Genomic DNA, 23,457 nt, shown 5'->3' with positions numbered 1-23,457 from the left:
CGATTGTCATGGATAAACGACAAACCGAGCCATTTGTCAACTAGACAATGTGTGGACCTCACTGTCGTGCAGCGAATTAGGCTCGCCAGGTTCCGATGGGCTGGGCCTTGTTAGACGCATGGCACCGGACGACCTAGCTCACAGAGTCCTTTTAGGCCGTCCACACGTACAGAAGATGCTTGGTAGGCCCAAATTGAGGTGGGAGGATGGCGTGGAATCATCCTCCATCAAGGCCGGGGATAACGGATTGGCGGACGACGGCGCGGGACCGTGAGCGGTTCTGGATTCTGCTGCGGCAGGCCAAGACCGCTAGGCGGTTGTAGCACCTGACAAGTAAGTAGCTACATTCGCAATAGTTTTGTGATAGTCTTCTTCATCTTCTTGGCTTAACGATCTCTAAAGGTCATGCCGGCCCGGCCATTGGAAATGGCTTTGTAGCCTGCCGATATACCACGTAGTTGATTCGTCAGTCCTCACACTACGGGGAGATGGATGGGGGGATTCGAACCTCGAACCTTCCAGTTTGAAGACCGGCGCCGCTGTCGCCTATACCACCGGGCCGCCCCAACTGGAGTTGGGTGAGGGGAGTTTTGTGAGTATTAACCACTTTTTTATACAGAAGAGAGTCGAATATAACCTCAGAGACTCAAAGCCTCCTTAAATAACCTGGCCAACTTGACTAGATGAGTTGCTAGCTCGATTCATTTGTGTGGGACGAAAAATCTTGGAGCGTAAAATTAATGCCAGTGATGGTAGGAATTTGGCGGTGCTAATATCCTGACGGTAGTCAAAGCTGGGAGGATACGTTGGCTGGGGCACGTGATGAGGATGCCGGACTCATGCCCCAACAAGAAGGTGCTCGTCAGCGACCCGTTCGGTACGAGGCGTAGAGGAGCACAGCTAGCTCGTTGGCTGGATCAAGTGGAGTCTAACCTGTCGAAGATCGGATGTAGCCCTGGATCGAGCTTCCTGGAAACGGATTTGCGAACTGTCCATGTTTACGCGACATGCTCAACCCTGAGCAGGCCAAGAAGAAAAAGTAGGTAGGAATGAAGTTTCCGTTTTGGAATCTTCTCTGATCATTTTCAAACATTTTTTTCTACGAAAAGCAAAAGTCGAGAATTAGCGAAAATGATGATATTTTTATCATGAACTTGAATTAAAAATGCATGAGCTAAATAATTTGCATGTTATTTCTTGTAATATTTGTAGAATTTTGCATGCACAGTGCAATAGTAATAGTTTGAATTTATATGTAAACCATGGTTGATGTTCAAAGTAGATAAAGAACAGCTGAAAATGATTTGCTCAAGGCTGCTACTGCTGGGTGCAGCCGGTTTATGACAAACGCATGACACTCCCCTTTCAAAACATTATGCATAAGAATAGCCACCGTTAAGATTTACGTTGAAAAGGAAAACATTAGAGGAACCGTAATCGAACAGTAAGCACGCACAGGACAAACGCACTCATCACGCATCACGCCCGCAAGCGACACAATGCCTCACGCACCCACCATCCCGTCCTGTTCCCTTCCTCGGACTCCACCAAACCGTTACCAATCGCACCCAGCGCTCCATTGTGGCCTCTCTTGACGAATCGATCGAAATATATTTGCCGCCTGGCGTTTCGATTAGATCGCGTTGATATACACGTCCATTGTTGTGACAGGCGTGATCAGGCAGCGGTGGCGAACCGGCGGGATGCCAGCAGCGATGGCTCTACGCGATCCGCATCTAAGAGGATGCCCGCGTTATGAAAAACCTGCTGCCGCCAATGCTCTTGATGCTAATTCCGTTAAACAGTTATTAACGCGCGTGCGTATGTGGCGTGGCGCGCAGGAAAAGGGAGCAGCAGCGCATGCGGTTTCCGTCATCTGGCTGTAAAGGCTGTACCATTTAGCTGTGTCATGGTGGAAGCAAAACCCGACCCGTGGACGAAATATGGCTCACAGCCGGTCGGCTTTCGGATTGCCATCACGCGGTGACACGCCTCACCGTTGCCTTCAAAGTGCGGCACAAAAAGACTTCTTGCCGCCCGAAGGTTTGGCACCCTGGTTGTTGCTGCCCCCGTTGGTGGTGGTTGCGGTTTTCTTGCTCTTCTTGTCGTTTTGGCTGCGTTTTTTAAAAAATTTGTTCAATCAATTGTGCCGCCCAAGACACCGAACCTGAGCACAAATATGCGGAACATTCTGCGGTTCAAAGGAACTGCTAGCGGCTGTACATGCATTCCGGTAATGTTTGCTTTAGTGAGGCGAATCGCTGACATGCGTGTGGGCTAGGTCTAACGGCGTAGTTTGGGTTTGCTGATTTTTTGTGTGTATTTTTCTGCTGGCTGCAGGTGACGTTAGTTTGGTTTGTTACGAATGTTTGTTTGCTTTTAATTTACAATTTTTCCCTTGTGGTATTGTGGTAGAAATTAGTAAGTAAGGGAGTGCATGCTATATCGAAGGCTAAAACGATGTTCCTCAATGAATTGGTAGATCATACTTGCCTAAAAGATTAAACAAATCGGAGCTGCCCGGTGGTGTAAGTGACAGCGGCACTGGTCTTCAAACGGCAGGACCGGGGTTCAAATCCCATCCGGACCTTCCCCCCGTACTGGGGATACTAAAAGGGTCGTTAAGCAAAGAAGAAGAAGAAGAAGTTGCTGTACCCACACAGCCATTAATTTAATTTAGAGAAGTCGTACGCAGGCCGGGAGTTTTCAAATTTGTCAAGCTTGTTTACTTTACAAAAATGTTTTAAAAAACCGACTAATATTTTTGAACGAATTTAAGTGAAATGCAATATGTCTAGGCAAATACTTCACTAATCGTTGGTAAGAATATTTAAAAATTAGTCAACATTTCTGTTAAAAAAAAGATAAAACACTTTTATCCCAAATTTATCTAATTGAGATTATCATGCCAAGAAGCCATGTACAAAGCACACATTCATTTAGAAATAGTGATCATGCTGTTTCCTCTCTGTTGATGGCGATTCCTACCAGTATCGTACCACCACACATGCTATCACAATCTCACAGCAGTGAAAGGCGTTCATCAGCACCACAACCAAACCACGACGAATCTCGCCATTGATGGACATAATGGTTTTTAATTAATTTATGATTGCTGGGAAACAATCGAACAATGTTCATAGGCTTCGTAGGATGGGCAACCGTGAAGATCACCGGAGACGAAGCTCGTGTCAACTGTCTTCCTTCTTGTGTAAGCGTGTGTTTTTTTTTTGCGGCGAGCAAAATCCAGGATCGATGGATGGTTAAAACATTTTCTTACCCAAATCGATACACAGCACTGAATGGAAAAGCAGTCCCGGGGACCGTCCGCTACAAAACCGATCACTAAACAACAAGAAACTGTGGCGAAGCGGAGGTGAAGCTGGTGGACGTACCGGCACCAGCACGAACGGTAAGATGACTTGGTGATTTATGGAAATATTGTTCTACACATTCGGTTGGAGTTGGTTCGCTTCTCGTGCCCCGATCCGGTGTGAATTCCACCGAAGCTTTCTCTTTTGTTACACTTTGCTATAAATCGTGAGGAGATGCGTTTGAACCGTGGATCCTTGCGGCAGTCTACACCGTAGAAGGTTACCATATGGTTGGGTCTTTCACTCAGTAAAAAGCATTTGTTCCAATCTTTCTTCTCGCGCGCTGCTTTACCAGCTGGATCCGGAGGCTATCCGTATGACTATCCCTCTCTCTCTCTCTCTAGTCGTCTGCAGAATCTGCAGAAATGAATCACCCTCTCGCCCTCAGCGGTGCTGAGAAGTGGTGGAAGAAATGACGGTTACCTCGAAGCGAAAATTGTCACCACATATTTGTTGGAATAGAGTTTTCGTACCGTGTTTCTGGGACCCTTCACCCGCGGTTTTGCTGAGGTTCCTGGGTAGCTTGAACGGTTTATGCAACCGCAAAAGCATTAGATTTTGTTTTTTTGTGTAACACGAGTGTACTACTTTATTGTCGCTCGTGGTGGTACGTTTTCCAACATATCACTCTATACCTGGCTCTTGTTAAGTCAATAATTTGATCTTGTTAATTCACATAAAGTGTATCCCAGTTGGAGTTGGCTTTAAACCTTTAAAATGATTTTATACTTTTAACTTTAAAGTTTGCAAAGCAATAGTGATGTAGCATGTTAAATTTAACAGAAAAACAGTAAAACAGAAGCAAAATCCTGGCGGTAATATTTAAAGGTCGTTTGTGTATCCATTCGGGGCGACCCAGTGGTGTAGGCGACAGCGACGCCGGTCTTCAAACGGCAGGACCGGAGTTCAAATCCCATCCGGACCGTCCCCCCGTAGTGAGGATTGACTAACCAATTACGTGATATCGGCAGTCTAGTAAGCCATTTTCAATGGCCGGAATGACCTTAGTTAGGGGTCGTTAAGCCAAGAAGAAGTGTGTATCCATCCGGTACAAATGAAAACACCCATATTCGTCATTTGGTTGTCACCAAAATTGCACACAATAATTAGGTTTTCTACATGGACGAGAAACACAAGACACAACCGTCCACCGCCGTAATGAACATGCATCCGCTGCACAGACGGGTGGCGAAACACCCTCGTCCAAAGATCCACCCCAAACCTCCGCCCTACAGAATGACCAAAAAAGGGGAAGGCCCTCAAGGTATGCAGCGCCACCAAAGCCTTCTGGTGGGGCCGCTGGTTCTCCCGTAGATGGAAGTTCTAACACCTCAGCTCGGTACGTGCCTCTGTACGTGCCTCCGTTCGAACTAATTACTTCGAGGTCAAGCCCGGACACAAGCGTCCCCGGCAACCGAGTCGGATTTATTACCGCTAATGAGTGCAGGCGGGTACGGTAAGGCGTGGTGTATCGTCGAGTACGTCCTAGTAATCGAAGAAGTTTCTCCTGATCGGGAGCTCGCACAAAAGCCCTACCGATTGCAAGCGGGTGTGAGAGCACAGCCCATTAACTTAACTTCATTCCGAGCACGTTGAGTTCGGAGGTCAGGCTTCCTTTCGGCTCACGCGCGCAAGACTGTGAGCTTTTGATGAGCTTTTGTGTACTTCGCTAGTGTCCTATACCCGTTCCGGCGAACACCAAAAGGGCCTGAAAACGCGGTTGGTTTGTGGTGGTGGTGGTGGCGGTGGTCCGCTACAGGCGGTCTTTCGAACGGAGCCATTAAACTTCCGTTTTTGGTCAGCGGGCTGACCCTCGAACCAGCCCGAGCAACCCCAAATCAACAGGGGCATTCAAACAGACTGCCTTTTCCACCCTTCCGCGAACGCGTAGATATCTCTCGATCTACGAGCAGGATGATTAACTCATTAGTGGTGTGTCTGGTCTTTTTGTTTTGCAGCCCTGTTGTGCGACCGATCTTGACGACTTCGGTACACGAAGACACTTTATCATTGACTCCTTTCCATCTGGATGTAGAATACGACAAGGGGCCCAGCTTCCTTACCTGCAAAGAGAAGAGCAGAGGGACGAGAGGTGGCGAGGTTAGAAGAGCAGATCAATCATTAGTTTCGTGCGGGGTGTGTGTGTGTGTGTGTGGCGTGAAGGAAACAGATTTTATGCCGACCGTAAACATCGTGAATCGGTGGCTTGCGTGCCCATCGGTGGCTGGGCCGGTTCGAAGGTGTCCGCTACCGGTGACAACCACCGGCGCGCAAAAAGGTAGCCAAAGTGTCCGGGGTTCCACCGGCGTAGATCGATCGTAGCGCAATTAATTAAATTAATCAAAAAGTAGAGCTAAATGATATTTAATTATACTACCACGACGAGTTCCACACGATTGACATTGGACAGCGGCGAACAGGGCGGTGTGTGGTATGTAGCTGCCGGGAGACTACCGACTAGGTAGCAGACCATGGGTACCATGTTCCACCCTGGGTGTCTTAATTCTTCGACCGGTGAATGCTCGCCTCCGAAAACGAATCGATTGCCAACATTTGAAGTCATCTCAAACCGTTGCCTCGCAGTATCGACGCGAAGAGGTTAATTATCGAAATCATTATCGGTCCAGGTACGATCGGATGTCGTGAACTGTATATAAAAAGGGTGGAAAAAAGCACCCAAAGATCCTATCTCGATCACGCACGCTTTTGCACGCACGCAATGTGACGCGCCGCCGCTCGTTGAGGGGTTTTTGTTGGCCTGGTGGTAGCTTCGAGTAATGTTCCGTGCCTAGCTTTGATGCCTTTTAGAAGCAGACTGTCGCTCGCTTTGCTTAAGCATTGCACCAACCGTTAATGATGGATCCACAAGGGACGCACCGTTATAGTATCGCGACCCCGCACCCACCGCGAAGAACTCATTTCTTGCCAAAAAGCGTTCCACGTCCAAAGCACCCGGCGGTGTTATCATTAAAAGTACTGCTCGCATCAACGCGCTCGGAGGGAGGCTTAACCGATCGGAATCAATTTTACGCCCTATTTAATGGGTTTCGAGTGATCGGTACGGGGTGGCGATTAAATACACCAGCGAAAACCTTCCACCTCAAAAGGTCACTCATACGCGACGAGATTGAGATAGTGAAGCTTGCGGTTGGAGCGGGTTTTGTCTTTTTCTACGGTGCGTTAGATGACGTGCAGAAAGGATGCCTTTCCCTGGGATGGTCCGATCGATGGGGCACGCAACACAGCAAACAGCACAGGAACGAATGAAAAAAAAACACGACACGACTCATCTGCCTCATCTGGTAAGTGATCCTTTCGGAGGGAGGTACATTCAGAAACGATCGTCAAAAAATTTGGTGGGCAAAACATTGCCCGGTCATCGATCGTTGTATGATCTCGCTTTTGTTACAGCGTGATGTGATGAACATTAAAATAGTAAACATGATCATAGTTTCGCATCTTGCTAGCCCAGCAAAGCTAAACGGACGAAAGAGGCAAAGAAATGTGTGCAAGCAGCGTCAGTCAGCAAGCAACCCGTGAAGAAAGGCGGAGAAGTGTTAATTTAATTGGGTATCTTTGCTAGCACCATCGCCGGAGCAGTTGTCCACGATCTTATGACGCGTTTTGGAGTTCGTGGGTGGCACCATTTTGCCATTTGCTTCAAAATCAGCTCCAATTAGTGGAGGGAAAAAAGATGAAACAGGGAATGTTACTGGCGTCGTTGAAACTTTGGAGAATGGGAGAAACAGGCGTACCTCTTGTAGCAAACTTTTAGTTTTGTTTTGACTCCGGGGAGGTCTTTTTGGTGTTGGATAGTGTCGAGGGTTGTAGCAAGATAATTATGACAGTCACTGAAATCTGTTGTGAAAACGGTGAAGATAGTAATCCGTTTTAGAGAAGTTGAAAGCAGGGCTGAAATAATCTAAAAAATGTAAGCTAGTCTAAATGAAAAAGGTTTGATAATATTAAAAATCGTTACAAAGACTATTATGGTACAAACGTAGGCTGCGAAGGATCAATAGCGGGTTTTACTAAGATCAGGTAGCCAAGTTAGTTAGTAGATGTAGGACCTACATTATACTTTAGTTCTAAAGAGACCAGATATGTCAAAAACACACTTCTTCATCTTGCGCTATGAACCAAATCCCAACCACAGTCCGTAGATGTAGGACCTAACTACCTGTTGGAACTTTATAAGGTTCCCAACGCCCTGTCAGTTAGGAGGCGCCAAGAAGAAAAGGAGAGAAAAGGAGGAAGGTCGTCAGAAAAGAGCAGGACGAGCCTGCCCTAGGATCAGTTAGGAAGCGATCGAATAATCGAAAATCACCCAGGAGCGAGCCAAGATCGAAAAACGTATACAAGAGCGCGCGAACAGTGAACCAATTTTTTGGTTTGATTTCTAACTTACTTACTTTACTTATCAGGCGCTACAACCGCTTTGCGGTCTTGGTCTGCCGCATCAGAATTCGGAATCGCTCAGTTCCCGCAAGACTTTCTGAGCTGGGCCAAGCGCAGACTTTCTGAGCTGGGTCGTCCGGTGTCATGCGTCTAACATGGCCAGCCCATCGGAGCCTGGCGAGCTTAATTCGCAGCACGACGTTGAGGCCGTCATACAGTTCGTACAGTTCGTCGTTATAGATGATCCTTCATTTTCCTTCCACACATACGGCGCCAATAATCCTTCTGAGCATCTTCCTCTCGAACGCGGCTAAGAAGTCTTAATCTGTTTTGGACAGGGCCGCCATGTCTTAGGGGCGTATGTGAGTACTGGGACTCTAAATGTAGGATACAGTCCCAACTTCGACCGTCGCGACAGGTTTTTTGAGGTGAGATGTTTCCTCAGGCTGTAGAATGACCGACTGGCCGCCAGATTCTAGCGCGCAACTTCGTCTCTATGCTGTTTTCGGTGCTGACGTTTAACCCGAGATAGGTGAAGTTTTGGACGACTTCAAATTTACGGTCAGATATCCGCATTTTGATTTTCAACTGCTTACCAATAAAATAAACTACACAGAAAAAAGCAAAAGACGCCTCGTTTTTTAACATATTCTATACTTTAGTTCTAAGGAGATACCTTTATCAAAAACATTCTGATTTATCTTCCGCTATTAACCAATTCCCAATCACAGTCAGAGATGTAGGACCTACATTATACTTTAGTTCTAAGGAGACCAGATGTAGCAAGCACACTCTCTCTTATTTTGCGCTATTAACCCAATCCCCACCACAGGCTACATTCGATAAAGTTGGTTCGATATACGTTTCCGCTAGGTTTCATCAGTGCGTCACTGTCCACATCCGTGACTCCTTAAGGCATATGGTCGTATCATCATCTTAGTAGCCTTCAATGAGTAGTGATAGCCGCGGAAATAGTACCAATGGATGCCTTTATTCGTACCTTGTTTGCCTCCCTTGAGATAAATACCATTCAAATTGCTAAAATGAAAAGCATACGGTTGTCGTTTAAATTTACTACTCGATAGAAAAGCTGTCACTTTCCTACCTTTGATAACACGAAGAGTACCATCCACCACCTTTAAAAATATCTGCACACTTGCCGGCATTATCTTGATCACTGGTCGCAAACTTGTGATTCAATTGAGAACTGAAGGAATCTCCCACAATGCCGCTGTACGTGCCAAGTGAGTTGAGCTTGTACATTTCACTCTCATTGCCGATTTTGAAGTCATCGTACTTTGCGAACGCCGTCACACCTTCAAAGTCTTCCATTACTATCAGCAGCTCATGGCGTTCGGTGTCCAGTATGGTTTTGAGCTTCTCCAAGCCTAACCAATGCTCACGACGGAGGTCACCAAATCCCTGTTTGTACTCCGTCCAGTTACGATCGAAATCGACCGAACCATCGAATCTTCTTTGGAAGACGGTCCAATTGCTTCCGAAGCCATGATTGTTTGAGCCGTCTCGATACACTGCAAACGATTCGTTTGACGACGGTTTGAGATTCACAAAATACACACCGGAATCTTGGTTCATAAGCGATTCCGCAGTGTTTCGCTTGATAGTTTCAAGTTCAATCCGGTTCAGTTTGATGCTCTGTTGCATGTCATCATATTGCTTTTTCATTCGTGATTCGAATGCTTCCAGCTGTGTCTGCAGCAGTTCAAAGCCAAATCCTGTTGGTGTTGTTGTAGCTTGCAGTTGGGAAGCCATTACACTGATGAGCACCGCAGTAGCTATTACGTTCACACACTTCATCGTGCAGCACCCAGTTTTGATTACCGAAAACGTTCTCGTTTGAACACTTGCTTGCTTCGCGTGTTTCGTATTTGAAGGATCGACGTTGACTGAGCGTTGAACTGATTGGGAATGGTTGTAAACATTGACTACAATTTCCGAGCTTTGGAGCGGTATTTCCAACGATGCATCCGTGATAGTACTATCGGCGGGAATTATTGATTATGAGCTAACAACATAATCACTTGTGAGAGGTCAGGGATTTTGCATCACATGTTTATTATAGTCATTTTCAGCTAGAGCGATAACAGTTGCCCGTTATTTAAATTTCAATTCTTCCCAATTTGTAATAGATTCTACGAGAGAAAAAAATGTAAAAATAATGCCGAAAGAAAATTGCATATTCTGCCAAGTAAAAAAAGTCCTTGTGTGATCCCTCTGAACTGCCTATGAAGGGCTAATTCTCTATTTACGAGTGTTTGCCATTGTTTTCAATACTGTTTATGGTTGTTTGTTTGATATATTAGATTAAATTCATTTCTTGTCAACATTATTAAGTTGCAAGTTCATTATAAAAACTCAAGCATTGCATCGCCTTCTCTCACATCTTTGACCTACTCTTCTTATACTATTTCGATGGATCCAGCCAACACATGCAGCATGGGAGTATTATTCCATTGGCACCCTCTCCACCACCTCTGACTCTAAGACCTGCGACCAACGAGCAATCAACGGAATAGGACCGCATCGAAGTTATGCGTGAGAATTGCCATCCAGCATCAACCGATCAGCCCACCAACCATTGGGTAGCAAAAACTGGCCGAAACGAAACGTCCGGGAGCCGGACGAAAAAGTGCCAATCGTGTGTCAATCGACGTATGGCTCAATACTACTCCCCATGCCGTGCAGGTTGGTAATTGGATTAAAGTTAGCTGATCAACAAAAAATGGGAAGCGACAGCGACGGAATCACATTTTCACAGCACATTTAAGCTTCCCGCGCACCACGACACCTGAACCGTCGTAACACACGTAGCGAAGTAGCGTAATCGATCCATTAGTGACAAGTTGAAAGTTTTTGTGTAATTATCTAATTTAATTTTACGACTTTTTGTACAAGTGCAAGATGTTTATGGGTTGTTTTTTTTACCCTCCTCTTTTACATTCAGCCTCACCTAGCTGGGCGCAAAACGCGCTGCCCTGTTGGTTTAGTAATTGCGTCTAATTTGTATGAAATTCACTTAAAAGGAAATCCATTTCCATCTTGCTCAAGGGATATAAATGGAAGTGATACAAATGTGTGGAAGGTGAGAAAAAAAGCTGTAAAACGAATTCCTAATCATGTTTGGAAAATATGTATTATTTAAATGCAGCCTCTGGAAACAGGCAGAAATTGTCGGTACTTTTATTCAGCAAGGCCCCGTCGTATTGACATGTGTTAGTTTGAGTTTGACGAGTAGGAATAAATATTTGACAATCGTCAGCATTCAAATGCTACCAATTTCCATAAGAGATTGAAGTCTCTTTTTTGTTGGTGCAACAATCTTGACTACCGATCCTGCAGCGACTACAACATCAGTCAGCACAAGAACAATGGTTCCTGAAACTGTAACAGGACAGACGCCATCCTTGAGAGAGGCGATGAGAGGAAATCCATTTCGCTCCGGTTAGCGGTTTGTACTACCTGTCTATGTACTACTGTAGGATGTGCTAGGATGTCCTCCCTCAAAATGACGGCACCAGGAGAGACTTCACCCGATTCAACCCTAAAACATCTTTCAGGATGGTGTTGACCGAGGTTTTGGAAATCCCAACACTTTCCGAAAGCTCTCGTCAACCGACGATTATTGACTCCTTGATTTGGACGACGTGGGCGTCGTCGGTCGAGGTGGATGGTCTCCCCGGACGATCCTCGTCTTCGACCTTCTCACGGCCATTCTTGAAATCACTGTACCATTTTTACAAGTTTTCCTTCGACATAGATTCTTCCCCGAAGGCTTTTTGTAACATCCGCAATGTTTCCGAGCAAACAAAATTTGATACATGCGCGCTGCTCCACAAACTTGGATGTGGTCAATTTGAACCTTATCATAGGCAGTTGGTCAGCAAACTCCAGCAAACGCGCTAAGGCTTGAGCTGACCCCAGACAAGGATAGCGCGTTATTGTGGCACGTGTATTCAACTTGGCCTTTCACGTGGCCTGCGTGAAAGAATACGACCTGGATTGCATTCAAATTGTGCTAAAGTAGATTGTTTGTTTAAAAAAATATGTAAGAACACATTATCACCACTCCAGGTGTGATCGGGATCAAGAACCTTCTGAATGTATGAAAAGACATCGAGTTCCATGCTTTTGAAATGGAAGCTTCCAGCTCGTCGACACTAGGGTGAGATTTAATGCAGGCTTTTGCCTGAACATTCGCCCAAACGGAGTAATCTCTTTGATCCATGGAAAGACCTTCTCCTGCAATATCCCAAAAGGGCCTTCAAAGAGATATCTGTAATCACATCCAACCCAGCTTTGATGAAAACCGGAGGCATGTTCAATCGATCAGAAGCAACCGCTCCAAAAACCATGTCTCCGGCTGGATGTTTAGTGCTGAACTTAACATCTGGAACATCCTTAAGCATTTTTTGGCTCAATTTGACATAGGATCAATAGCTTCTGATCAGAGAACACGACGATCGTTTGCTTCTTCTTGAGCATGTTCAATATAATCTTCGATCGTTCCAGCCGTAAAGCTTTGATTAAGTAGCATTTTACTCGTATTCTGGACATTGAATTTAAGTCAAATTTGACCAATCGACCAATCGCATTGAAGATTTGAAGACTTTATCCTTTCTTTTATCAACTGTCGAACGGATCGCATTGGATTTCGCTTCAGTTTTTTTTTCCACGGATCTAATCACCCTTGAAGTTCGAGTCGACCGCTGACGTTCACTTCTTGGATTCTTTGCATGTTGATCATCGACATCGACCATGGCACCCTATTTTCCCGCGCAGATCAAAGTAAACACGACATCCTTCGCTATCATCCTTGTTTACTTATGACTTAAATGTCACTTTTTTGTTTACATTTTTGGGCAGTGAGAATCCCTGTGGTTATACACATATCTGACAGAAGTGAAAATCCAAAAACTAACCCTAAAAACGTTCGCAATTTTTATGGGTCATACTATATTTTAAAACTATTTTAAATAAATCATCGATAAAGTGCTCTTCGAGTGCCAAAGGAATCACTTACCAACTATTAATCATATGTTACCTTCCTGAGGATTCCTTTTTCCACAATCAAAACAATCGCTCTGCAACTCAACCAGAGGTCCCGGAAACGGTATGCTTTATTTCTGTCCATGAAACGTCATTACTCATCGTACACCGTCGGTCCGTAGAGTCGTGGTCGCCTAGAGAAGCGTGGAACATATTTCTTCTTGTATGGTCGCGCGACTATTTATGCTTATAATACCGATTGTGCAAGAAAAAAGCTACTGTCCACTCTCCGACCGACGTTAGACAAACGAAGCATTTAATTCTCTCCGGGGGAAAAAAAGTCCACCGTAGTGTCCACGATCGTGACGAAAAGTGCATTGCAGAAATTTTGCATCCGCAGGCTGGTTGGAACCATGATGCATGAAAAAATCGCTCGATCTCAAAAATCCTCTCACCGTGGTTAACTTTGGAAATCTTGGGGGGGAAACGAGAAGAAGTAGGAAATGAATCCTGCTGGTGCTTCATTTTCCCTACCATCCTCTTGGAATCCGTACATCGATCTTTCGGTGACAAAGGGACGCAGAAAAAAAAATCGTTCACTTTCGTTGATTCTCAGGCTAAACTTCACTCATGTGTTTCATCACGATCCCGGGTGGCAAGGTGGTCCCCGTCCGATCGTCTTGCGATCGTCGTACCTGGTGACCTGGTTTATTTATTTATTTCTACCCCGTCCGCTCCAAGAACTCATCCCCACATCAATTGGGTTGGAGAAGGGGGGGGGGGGGAGGGGGAGGGGGTTCGCAAAGTTAATGCGCTTCGGTCGAGTGGCAAGCAGCGAAGTGTAATAAAAATACTAAACCGCTAAAAACCTTTGAAAGGATCAAGAGCCCTTCTCGTCAAGCGGCGACTAGTGGCGACTAGCCGTACACGGATTCTACCTTTTTTTTTTTGTAAACCTCCCCCCCCCCCACCCTTGGTGTTTACCGCATCGCATTTTGCAGACTTTTAACGTTCCCACTTACAACGACTTGTTTGCACCGTTGCGTGTAACGTCCACCGTGACGGTAACGGGCAGTCCGTGCGTTGACGCGTCGTGAGAACTTTGTAAATTGAATTAAAAATCAATCAACCCGAAAGCCCATGAGCTGGTGTGTTTTTTTTTTTTTTGTGCGTCGTATTTAAAAGCGTGTGGAGGTAGGGCTCGATGCTCTTCCGTGCAAAATACGTGACATCGGCCGAAACGTCGTGGAGATGGACGATCAATCTCTGGCGTGCTTCACCGCGAGAAAGGCAAATTAGAAGGGATGGTGTGAAAATAAGTAACGAAACACAAGCGGACAACGCATGCCGCGATAGGTGCTGAAGGTATGATGGAGCATTGGCAAGAGAAAAGCAGCCCTGGACATTCGTGGTACAAGCAGAAAAACAGGGGTTGTGTTGAACCAACCTTTACAGCCTAATCACCGAGCTAGGTGTACGAGTTTGAGTATTAAAAATATGTTATTTGGGTAAGTCATATAGAAATAGGGGATTTTATTATTAGAAGTAACTGTTTTATGCTACTTTCATCGTGTTTTTTTTCCTTTTTAAAATTCAAGCAAATATTTTTGATGAACGCCATCAATTTGATTACGAGTCTTAAGAATCAATGCTTCCCCAAACTTTCTCACAATGGCTTTTTTTTTAATTTATTTTTAGTAGCTTCGGTTCAAACAAATGTTTGCAAATAATGCTGTAAATCGCAAACCAGCGCAATCAGCACGAGGAAGACAAATTCGACCGTGCGAGATGCTGCCTGTGACTACTGTGACTACTGAGGAAGAAAGTGAGAGGAATCGCTGATTGATGTGTTTTGCGCATGTGTCAAAGTGTGTTCCCTCACTGGTAGCGTGTCATGTTATATGATCACGTACGCCCGTGTTCATGTTGTGCATCGTGCGCACTCGAAGCGCGACACACACACACGCTCTCACGTGAGAGTTAATCGATGTTACTTGCCTGTTGCGGGTAGCCGCGATCGTCACCGTTGATTGATATACGGCGCGAGCGGACGGTAAGCGAAAGTGTTTCTTTTCTTACATTGCTATTTGCCTTTGCCTTTGGGAGGGTGCGATAAGGTAGAATACACCACCAAGCGGGAAGCATCTTGTCGAGACGAATGTTGACAAAATAGTTATTACTTCGGCGAGGGAGGCGAACGAGCATATAAAGTTCGATGTTTTATTGTTGCTGAGTACAAGTGATAGGGGCGACACAGAACACAACAATGATGAAATGATAAACGAAAAAAGGCAACTAAATTTTATAAGTTTCTCTGAATCAGCACAAGAAGTGCTGAAAATGCGGCGTAGAGCCGTAACATTCAAACTAAATAACATACATTGAAAAGAAATAAGTATCTGTGTAGTAGAAAAACAGTATTCCAAACTACGAAAACTTGATTAAAGGGAATTAAAAAACCCTACACTACTATCCGATCCTGCCAGGAGTCGAACCTGGAATCTTCTGATCCGTAGTCAGACGCGTTATCCATTGCGCCACAGGACCCCGATGCGTGAGGCTAGGCTATATTGCTAGTAGAAAACAAATAAATACACAAAAATAGCCTCTTCAGTGCCCTTCAAAATTGTGTTCTCATTATTTCAACTCTTTCAGGCCTTCAAAGATCGCCTAATGCTGCGCCTTTTTATTACTGCCCAATTAATGTACAATTTCCTCCAAGAAAAGGTATTTTAAAAATAAAAATTCTATTGATCGCTGAAGAGATCAGTAAGTAAAACATGCGACTGCATTCTCCACCTTAACTGTAAGCTCGGTAAAATGTTTTTTTGTTCACGTCGATCGTTGTTGCGTCCTGCAAAACAAGGACTGCGTCCCGCAGGCGTCTCTCTTTCGATCACTGTCACGAACAGCTTCTTTTAGCGAACCACACCATATATATTTTATTACATTTATACAAATAGGCTACTAATCTTTTTCATGTTTGTATCTGTATTTTAACTATGATGGCCTTAGGCGTGTTGAAAAAATGACTATTTTTCTCTCTTATCTTGTGATCAAATCTGTCAAATATCTCTTTCTCTCCTGCTGCTTTTACGCATTTTGTCCGATCGCCGAATTCAGCTGCGGGCTGTGAGCCGTTCGGAGCTGCCCTTATGTTACCCAGCGACGGCAGCCACTTGAGCCGTTCTTAACAATCATTGTTTGAAGAATTCTTTAAATAATTTTATTTTCCTCATTAAACAGATTGTCTTCGTTAACATAAATTTTAACATTCCCCCGAAACAGTCAATCTTCAAAACAAATTGTTATTACCATAAAGCACATTCTTCTCTCCATTCCTCTTGAACGATTTGATATGCATCTGAAAGAAGCGATCTTTTTGCAAAAATTATGCATGAAACGTGTTTGCTTTTGGACCGAAAACGGTTCGTGCTAGAATATCCAGCACTTGTTCGTGGCATCCACACATTTCCATCTTTCTGCAAAATGTTGTCCGAGGAAAAGCTAATTTAAACCACACCGACAGCTGTTACTTTGGCGTTTGAATTTAATCGCGTCCCAGTTTGATGGACGGTTAAACCACTCCCAAAAAATAACAGTCAAGGTTCCGAACGCAGTATGAAGTTGTAAGTTCCTCGTTCGTATCTGCAAGCCGGGTCGCGCATGGTTGGAATGGGTCGGACACGGACGGCTTACGCCCACCTGTGAACCTGAACTAGTTTTCACCTGATCCGGTCTAGGAAGAGAGCGGAGCGCGTTTATGCAAAGCACCGAAGGCGTACGCGGGAGCAACCTACGAAGGCAAACAGTGCTCATTGTTGTGATGCAAGAAAGATCCTTTGCTCTGGGGGGTGTGCTGTGTTTTTTTCTTCTTTGAGCTTGTAGCTCGGATGATCGAAATCGATCACAAACCGTACCGAAGCGCACCCGGGCTCCAGCAGGGCCGCATGGAACGGGTTAAACGGTGAAGGAGCCTGTGTACCAACAACGCAATCGAACGACTCGAATCAGTAAACTCAAATCATCGTAAAAGCGCGAACGCGCGCGCTTTGTACCCTCGAAACTTTGTGTTTAGGCGGTTGGGCGCGCGCGCGCGCGGAACCCATCGGTGGGTCCCCAATCGGACTCGATTTACATTTTATCTTGCACGTACGATCGAAGCAATCAAAGTGCTACCGAAAAGTGAAGTGGAAGCGCGCGGTCCCGGCCACCCCAACGACAATCGGTAGCTTGTTGGGAGGTGTTTGAGCAGAAAACTGCAATAAAATAGTTAAACCCTCCCCCCCCCACCCAAATCGATCTGAAGGTTCGCAGATTGATCAGAACTCATTTTCTCATGGAATGGATCATTGAAGTTGCTTTGCATATGGTGTTCATTTGATGAATTTACTCAGCATAGGTGCATGTGTGTGTAATTTGTGTGTTGCCTTCGGGAAGGACATTGTGCGGTTTGGGATTAGAATTATATATTAATTTAAACATTTAAATTTAAAGTACATCTTCTGCAGCCACATATTAGGGAGAACACGTTTCTCCCATCAGGACACCGGAATGAAATTCCTGACAGTTGTGCCTTGGATTAACCTCGATTGCATTCCCGGTCAGCTTCAAATGGCATCGTAGGAAATATTTTCCCACACAAAGATGCAAATGCAAGCTGCACGATCGTGTAGCAGTGCTTCGACTTTGGCGGGTCAATTTGCATGGCTGGAAAATAGCAAAGAATGCAGATGAACTTCACATGTATCCACCCAGAGTATTGATGGCGGGATTGTTTTTACTTTGGGTTTATTTTTGCAGTCCGCAGCATCCTCAACATACTTCTGTATATTGACTGACTTTTAAAAGTATTTTTAAAATATTATTTTAAAAAACTTCCGGGTAAACACGACGCGTATTGGCTAGCTAAAATTTTCAAAAACACTTTTCCTTTTTGCTTGAGTATCTTTTTAATGTGGAAAATGTCCAAAACTTCAAGAATATTATCTAATTATTTTGACACACACTGTCAGCGATTCATAATGATTTAAACATGAAAATTACTTAACATCTTTTATCAATCATATATTTTCCCTTATTTGTCACTGTTTGTGCTTTTTTCACGCTTTGCCTCTGTTCAAAGCCAGTCAAAAGAAAAGAGCGTGGACCACACGAAGGGAGGAAAATGCAACAACAACAGATCTACCGTGGTACGTCTGCAATCGTACCACACGATTCGCACTTTTTTCCAATGCCATCCATCATCATGAATATCAAAACATTAACCGTAAATTTATGCCAATTTAATTGAATAACGATGAATTTATATATTCACCCACGAGTGCAATAAATCAATCCGTGCTCGCCGTTCCGTGCATCCTTGAGATTTGCCTGACCCTATACGCACATCGTGTGTATGTGTGGGAAAAGGTTCGCTTTTTATTCGATTCTTGAGCAAACAGGGATGGTGTTGAAATTCTTGAGCTACCTTAGTTAGTTTCAAGTACAAACTAAGATCATCTTATACTCTAAGAATTAAACGCCCAAGAATGGTTCATGGGTGACACCAAAATTTTAGCTTTACCAACATTATTTCTTGCCATTCTACTAGAACAAAATCAATCGCTTCGCATCGGAGAGAAAGGCTTCCCACGAACACACATCCACAGGCTGCCGTATTTGACAGTGACAGGCGTTAAAGCACGTCACGCTGAAGTGTGTTGACACTTCACTTCGAGCTTAAACTGCATCGCCCAGACGGAAGAGTGTGTGTCGCCCATCGTAAAAATCACACAAAAGCCGGCACAGGTCGGGCACCGGCGAGTACACACTTTATGGTGCACGCTCGCCCCGGGAACAAGTGCGGTGCATTTGCATTCGAAATGCAAATGCGTGAGAGCTGCAGCCGAGACCGTTTTATGCGGAGGTTTCGAGATTAACGGTCACCATTAGCGAACATTAAATTTATGATAGGCTACAGTAAAAGCGGTTGATGAGTGAAAATGAATAGTACAGATGAAAATGGTTCAATTGGGGATCGTGCGTGTGCTTGTTTATGGCGTGAATGCAATTTTAAGCGCTTAGTCGCGATGGATGATGAAGAAAAAGGAGGGTTTTTTTATATGGAAATGTGTTTAAAAATATCAGATATCTCTCATTAAAGTTCCTCATAGCTAAAAGACTGTCCTAAAATGCTTGTAATTTATTTTGGTTTATTTTGTTTGCGGGTAAAATTGAGACAAAGAAGCTAGAAAATACTTGTGGCTCAATTTAAGTCAAGGAAGTCAAAATTGGTAGGTCGACTTTTCTCGAGGTTGCGGTGCAAAAGCAAAAGAATAAGTAGACTCTTTTAAAATATTAATACTGTGAGAAAACCTCACGAAGGTTCGTATACGTTGTACAGTTTGTTTTCTTTCCCGAAAATGAACAGAATTTGTGTCGGTTGTGAAATAAATGCGTCTCGTTTCATTTTCTGTTTGCTACTGTGTATACAATTGTCATGAGTTCATTACATATTCATTTGTTAGTTCATTTCGTTATCCTTATTTATTGCTAAGAGTTCATTTCTTACCTATCTCTAACTCGGTTCCTATTTCGAATACGAAAGAATAAATTCGAAATGTTATTCAATTCCCAACATATACGCTTAAAGAGACATCTTCATCTTTGGCCCAAATCCCCAATAAACCGTTCTATGCGCCCTACTAATGGAATTAAAGAAGCTTAAACGCATACGTTCAGCAAAAGAATTGTTATTTTTTTTAAATTCCACGTGTCATTTAGCCGACCTGCCCAAGTTGATGCAGGTCAGGTGCATGAGAAGCAGCATAACCGAGCAATACTTTCCCTTACCGCCAACCTTCTCCCCAACCAAACAGCAGTGCCGAAAGAAAGGATCGCCGATCGAGATTCGCGTCAGGTTATTTTGTCAATTTAAGATTGGCAGTCCAACACCGACACCGACTGGTACATGCCCTTTGATCGACAGTTTAATTTACTCGAGAATGCAATTGGAACGAAGGCACCATTCGGTCGTATGCTTCGCAAACTGTCGCATTTTGTTTTGCGTCCGGAGAGGGGAAAAAAAATCTACACACACACACACACACCGAGCGCGCACTCCAGTGCCACCGACGTCGAAGCTTGAAAGTAGCCGCCACGGGTTCGCAACTATCAACGCACGCAGCCTACGTTTGATCGGTGCCCCGACACGGTAACCAGTGGTTTGTGTCTTTCCCTACCAATTTCTTTGAATCCTTCTGCTCTGGTACGTTGTTTTTTTGGTGCCCTTTGGCGGCAAGCAAAATGTGCGACTTCTGTCCGTCACTCGAGGGTACGCGAAGAAACTCTAAGATCGAGCTGTAAGCGTTACCTCGTCCGAGAGCGAGACATTAAATAGATTGTAGTCGAATGTGTTTGCCTTCCCTTTCCACGCAGCTTCAAGCGCATTCTGGCCTACACTTGACCGGAGCGTACACGCCACGACTGAGCTGGCCCTCAAAGGGTATGGTGGTGGTGGGGAAAACAGTTCCAACCCGGCCGCCCATTCAAACGGCGCCCGCTACCCGCAGAGGTCATACGCACATGTGGCAAACAACATGTGTCTCCTTTTTGAAATCATTTTGCGCTAATGAAGCTGGGCCCACACTGCGCAATGGGTCACGAGCAAGAATAACACTTGGACCACCACTTGCCTCCCAGCACCCTGCCAGCCAGCCAACCGGCCAGTCTGCTTCTGCCCATTCTCAAGCACAATCGCAATGGCGCGGTGACAACAATTAAGTGCACAGCCGCGGCAGGTTGGTTTGCGCCGGGAGAACCCGGCCGGACGGTTGGCTAGTTTTTGTTTAGCTTTTGTCTGGCCGGCGCAAAACGAATTGGTCACCACGCGAATGGCAATTTAATTGAAAGGACACGAACATTGATCCGGAATCGATTGGAGTTTTGAAAGGTGAAAAGGACGCAAAGGGAAACTGTTTGGGCCGCGTATGTGGGGGGTGGGGTTTTTGGTGTAGCCGGTGTGAGTGCGCAATTGTGACCGGATTAACTTTTACCTACACGAGGGGGACAGTTTCTCTGCGAGGTGCGGATCGTTTGAATTCCCTTTGAATCGATTGCTGCCATTTCACCTTGACAGTACGGGAAAGGCATTTTGTGGGTGAGAAATTTGTGAACCAGAAGACGGGGGTTTCAAATGGTCAAATTGAAATTCAATCGATTGGCTGGCTGGCGATTGTAGTGCATTGCGAAAGTCACACACGTTGTTTGCTGGGTGTGGGAAAGACGAATGACAAACCTAAGTATGTAGCTTACTGGTCGATAAATTTGTGTGCAAATTCAATTTATGAATTTCGATGTTTCATTTCTATTCTATTTTATTGCTTCAAGAAGAACCATAAAATGCACTAATAGAACTTAGGTTTGAGCTAGCGGCATAGTGGAAAACTTTCTGAACATTTTTATAGGAATCATGGATTCCTGTCACATCAATTTGATTATAGAATATCAACTGTAAGGTCAGAAAAATATTTTATATTGTGCGGAAGCTCACCAAAGCCAATCTGAAAAATATTAAAAAAAGGTTGGCAATTGGCAAAGTTGTGCTGTATGATGGTTTTAGTTCAAGTCATATGCTTCTCATTGCCATGGCAGTTCAGTATCAAAATCCATACGAAAAATTAGAAATTTTTCATGGGTTCAGTGTTAAAATCTATTTTTCCATAATTTTTAGATAATCTGATCGTCAGTCATGTAGATCAGAGTTATGTTGCCGCTTTTGTAAAGCAATCTAATACGATCATGAGAGTTGGAAAACATGTTACAAAATTGTTTAATTTTGCTATGCTATCTTTGTTTTTGAACGCAGTTTTTTCAAATATTGGCAATCCAATTGTTGTTTCTAACGTACAATAGGTCTGATTATTTCTTACAAACGGAAAAGTCTCATGAAAGGCTTGTCAATAAAAACGGAAATTAAATTTGCATTATGAAATCGTGCTTGTGACAGACAAGTTTCGTTGAGCAATTTTTTTTTCGTTAAATCTTCAAAACAATCTGTCAAAGTGATGAAACTAACAAAAACAAAGCCAAAAGTGTAAACAACTGTTTTTGATGAGAAGATATTTTGTGTTGTAGTTGATATTTAGGAAATCCTTTTTTTCCAAATCATGTGAGCGATGATAGCAGAAGTGATGATGAAAGAACGGAAGATCTTACTAAACAACGTCGGCTGCTTTGTAGTATGTTCGATCCTTTGGAATTTACTAATCAAGCGCGACTTTAACCTGTGAAACTTTTGTGTAAAACCTTTTTGATATGTTCTCGAGGTTGTTCTTTTCAGATTTAAGAAAAATTTTCGAGTATCGAAGGAAATTTTCCTCGATTTTCTTGATGAGATTGAGCTAAAGTTTCCGTCTGTAAGAGCAAAAGGACTTACGCCAAAAGAAATGTTGGCTGCTACGCTGTGGTGTCTTGCGGAGGAGAGCTACCAAAATGGAACCAACTTTCTCCGTGGCATTTACCAAGTGTTTAAATATTTTGGAAGAAATATTGACGCCCAAAAACATTTCATTAGAAATGGAACCAAATGAGCAGCCAGATGCCCTTCGATATTTTCCACCTTAGTGGCATCCCTAGCTTTCTGAAATAAAATACTCACATTTTGGATGGAACTGCTAAAGAAAACCAACTGGAAACACACAGGATCGATTGAGTTTGTCGCCTTTCCGTTTCGAATAGGTGATGGAAAACAGTTTGACAAACACGAGTCTCCGTTTGTGTTAGAGAATAAAAATTCTAGACAGTGTACTTGTAAGTTTGTCTTTCGTTAAGTTTTTTTTCCAGCAGACAACACAAACGGCTGTCATAATTCGAATCATCCGTTTTTGACAACTTGTCTTGACAATTTGTATGTATCGAACGAACAAAGTTTAATTTTTTCAGACTGTTGCATTTTTCAGGATGTTAGGTAGCAGCTGCTCTGGTCGTTCAGAATGTTATCCTGCTACATGACGTAGTCATTAATATTGGCATGATATTAGAAAATGTTTATTAAAAAATAAATTTCCCGTCCGCCATACAGGCTTAACGAGAGCACCTTAACGATGCTTAACGCTTAACGATGTGCAGGATTTCCTATTGCATCATCTAAATCTCAGTAATTCTTTTCCTTTAAGTCCTAGTGTTCAAAATATTGTCGAAGTGACTTGAATACTCGATAAATCGAGTATCAAGTCACTGCACTCATTGGTATGTTTGCGCTGTATTGCGTGTTATACCTAGTTTCCTGTAGCAATCTTTGTTGTCGAGATGAGATGACCCAAGAGACCGATCTTGTTAAGTAGTGATGGTGCACCAATTGTCCCTAGTAATAAATCGGCTATAAATGTGGCCTGTGCGATCTTTCGTTGTTTTTTATAGAGGTTGTAAACCTAACAATAACAGGCGTTCGTTGTAGTGCGGCAGATTGGTACAATCCCTCCAGTTTGTTTTTGAAATGACGCATCAGGAATCTATTTACCACGGTCGCGACATAACGACACCAAACGATCGAACCATACTCTAGAATTGTCTCTAGAATGCCTAACTAAACTACACATCAGTGTTTTCACGCATACTGGATCGTCGAAGTCTTTCTTTATAAATATTAGCTCTAGTGTTTTGTTCCCGCGATCAATAATTTCTTCGAGGTGAGACA

At 43.9% G+C, this 23,457-nt stretch overlaps 2 protein-coding genes and 1 non-coding gene across 3 annotated transcripts in view; all 3 read right to left on the bottom strand.

Moving 5' to 3' along the window:
* The window catches only part of LOC126567443 (Krueppel-like factor luna), an 85,664-nt gene extending 84,084 nt beyond the window's left edge, over window positions 1-1,580 (bottom strand). The window contains exon 1 of the mRNA XM_050223663.1: window positions 1,560-1,580. Within this exon, the coding sequence (XP_050079620.1) occupies window positions 1,560-1,580 (21 nt within the window). The remainder of the gene's footprint in view (window positions 1-1,559) is intronic.
* A 7,079-nt stretch (window positions 1,581-8,659) lies between these two features.
* On the bottom strand, window positions 8,660-9,590 carry LOC126567442 (ficolin-1-A-like). Its single transcript, XM_050223662.1, has 2 exons — window positions 8,878-9,590; window positions 8,660-8,810 (listed from the first exon to the last, which is right to left on the bottom strand). The coding sequence occupies exons 1-2, from the start codon at window positions 9,588-9,590 to the stop codon at window positions 8,660-8,662; spliced, it is 864 nt and encodes a 287-aa protein (XP_050079619.1).
* Window positions 9,591-15,253: 5,663 nt separating this feature from the next.
* Window positions 15,254-15,326, bottom strand: Trnar-acg (transfer RNA arginine (anticodon ACG)). The gene has a single exon. It is a non-coding gene; the product is annotated as a tRNA-Arg (tRNA).
* Window positions 15,327-23,457: the final 8,131 nt, after the last annotated feature.

This window comes from Anopheles maculipalpis, chromosome 2RL (assembly GCF_943734695.1).
Source record: "Anopheles maculipalpis chromosome 2RL, idAnoMacuDA_375_x, whole genome shotgun sequence".
NCBI classification, from domain to species: Eukaryota; Metazoa; Arthropoda; class Insecta; order Diptera; family Culicidae; genus Anopheles; species Anopheles maculipalpis.
This window is presented reverse-complemented; position numbering and strand designations above follow the sequence as displayed.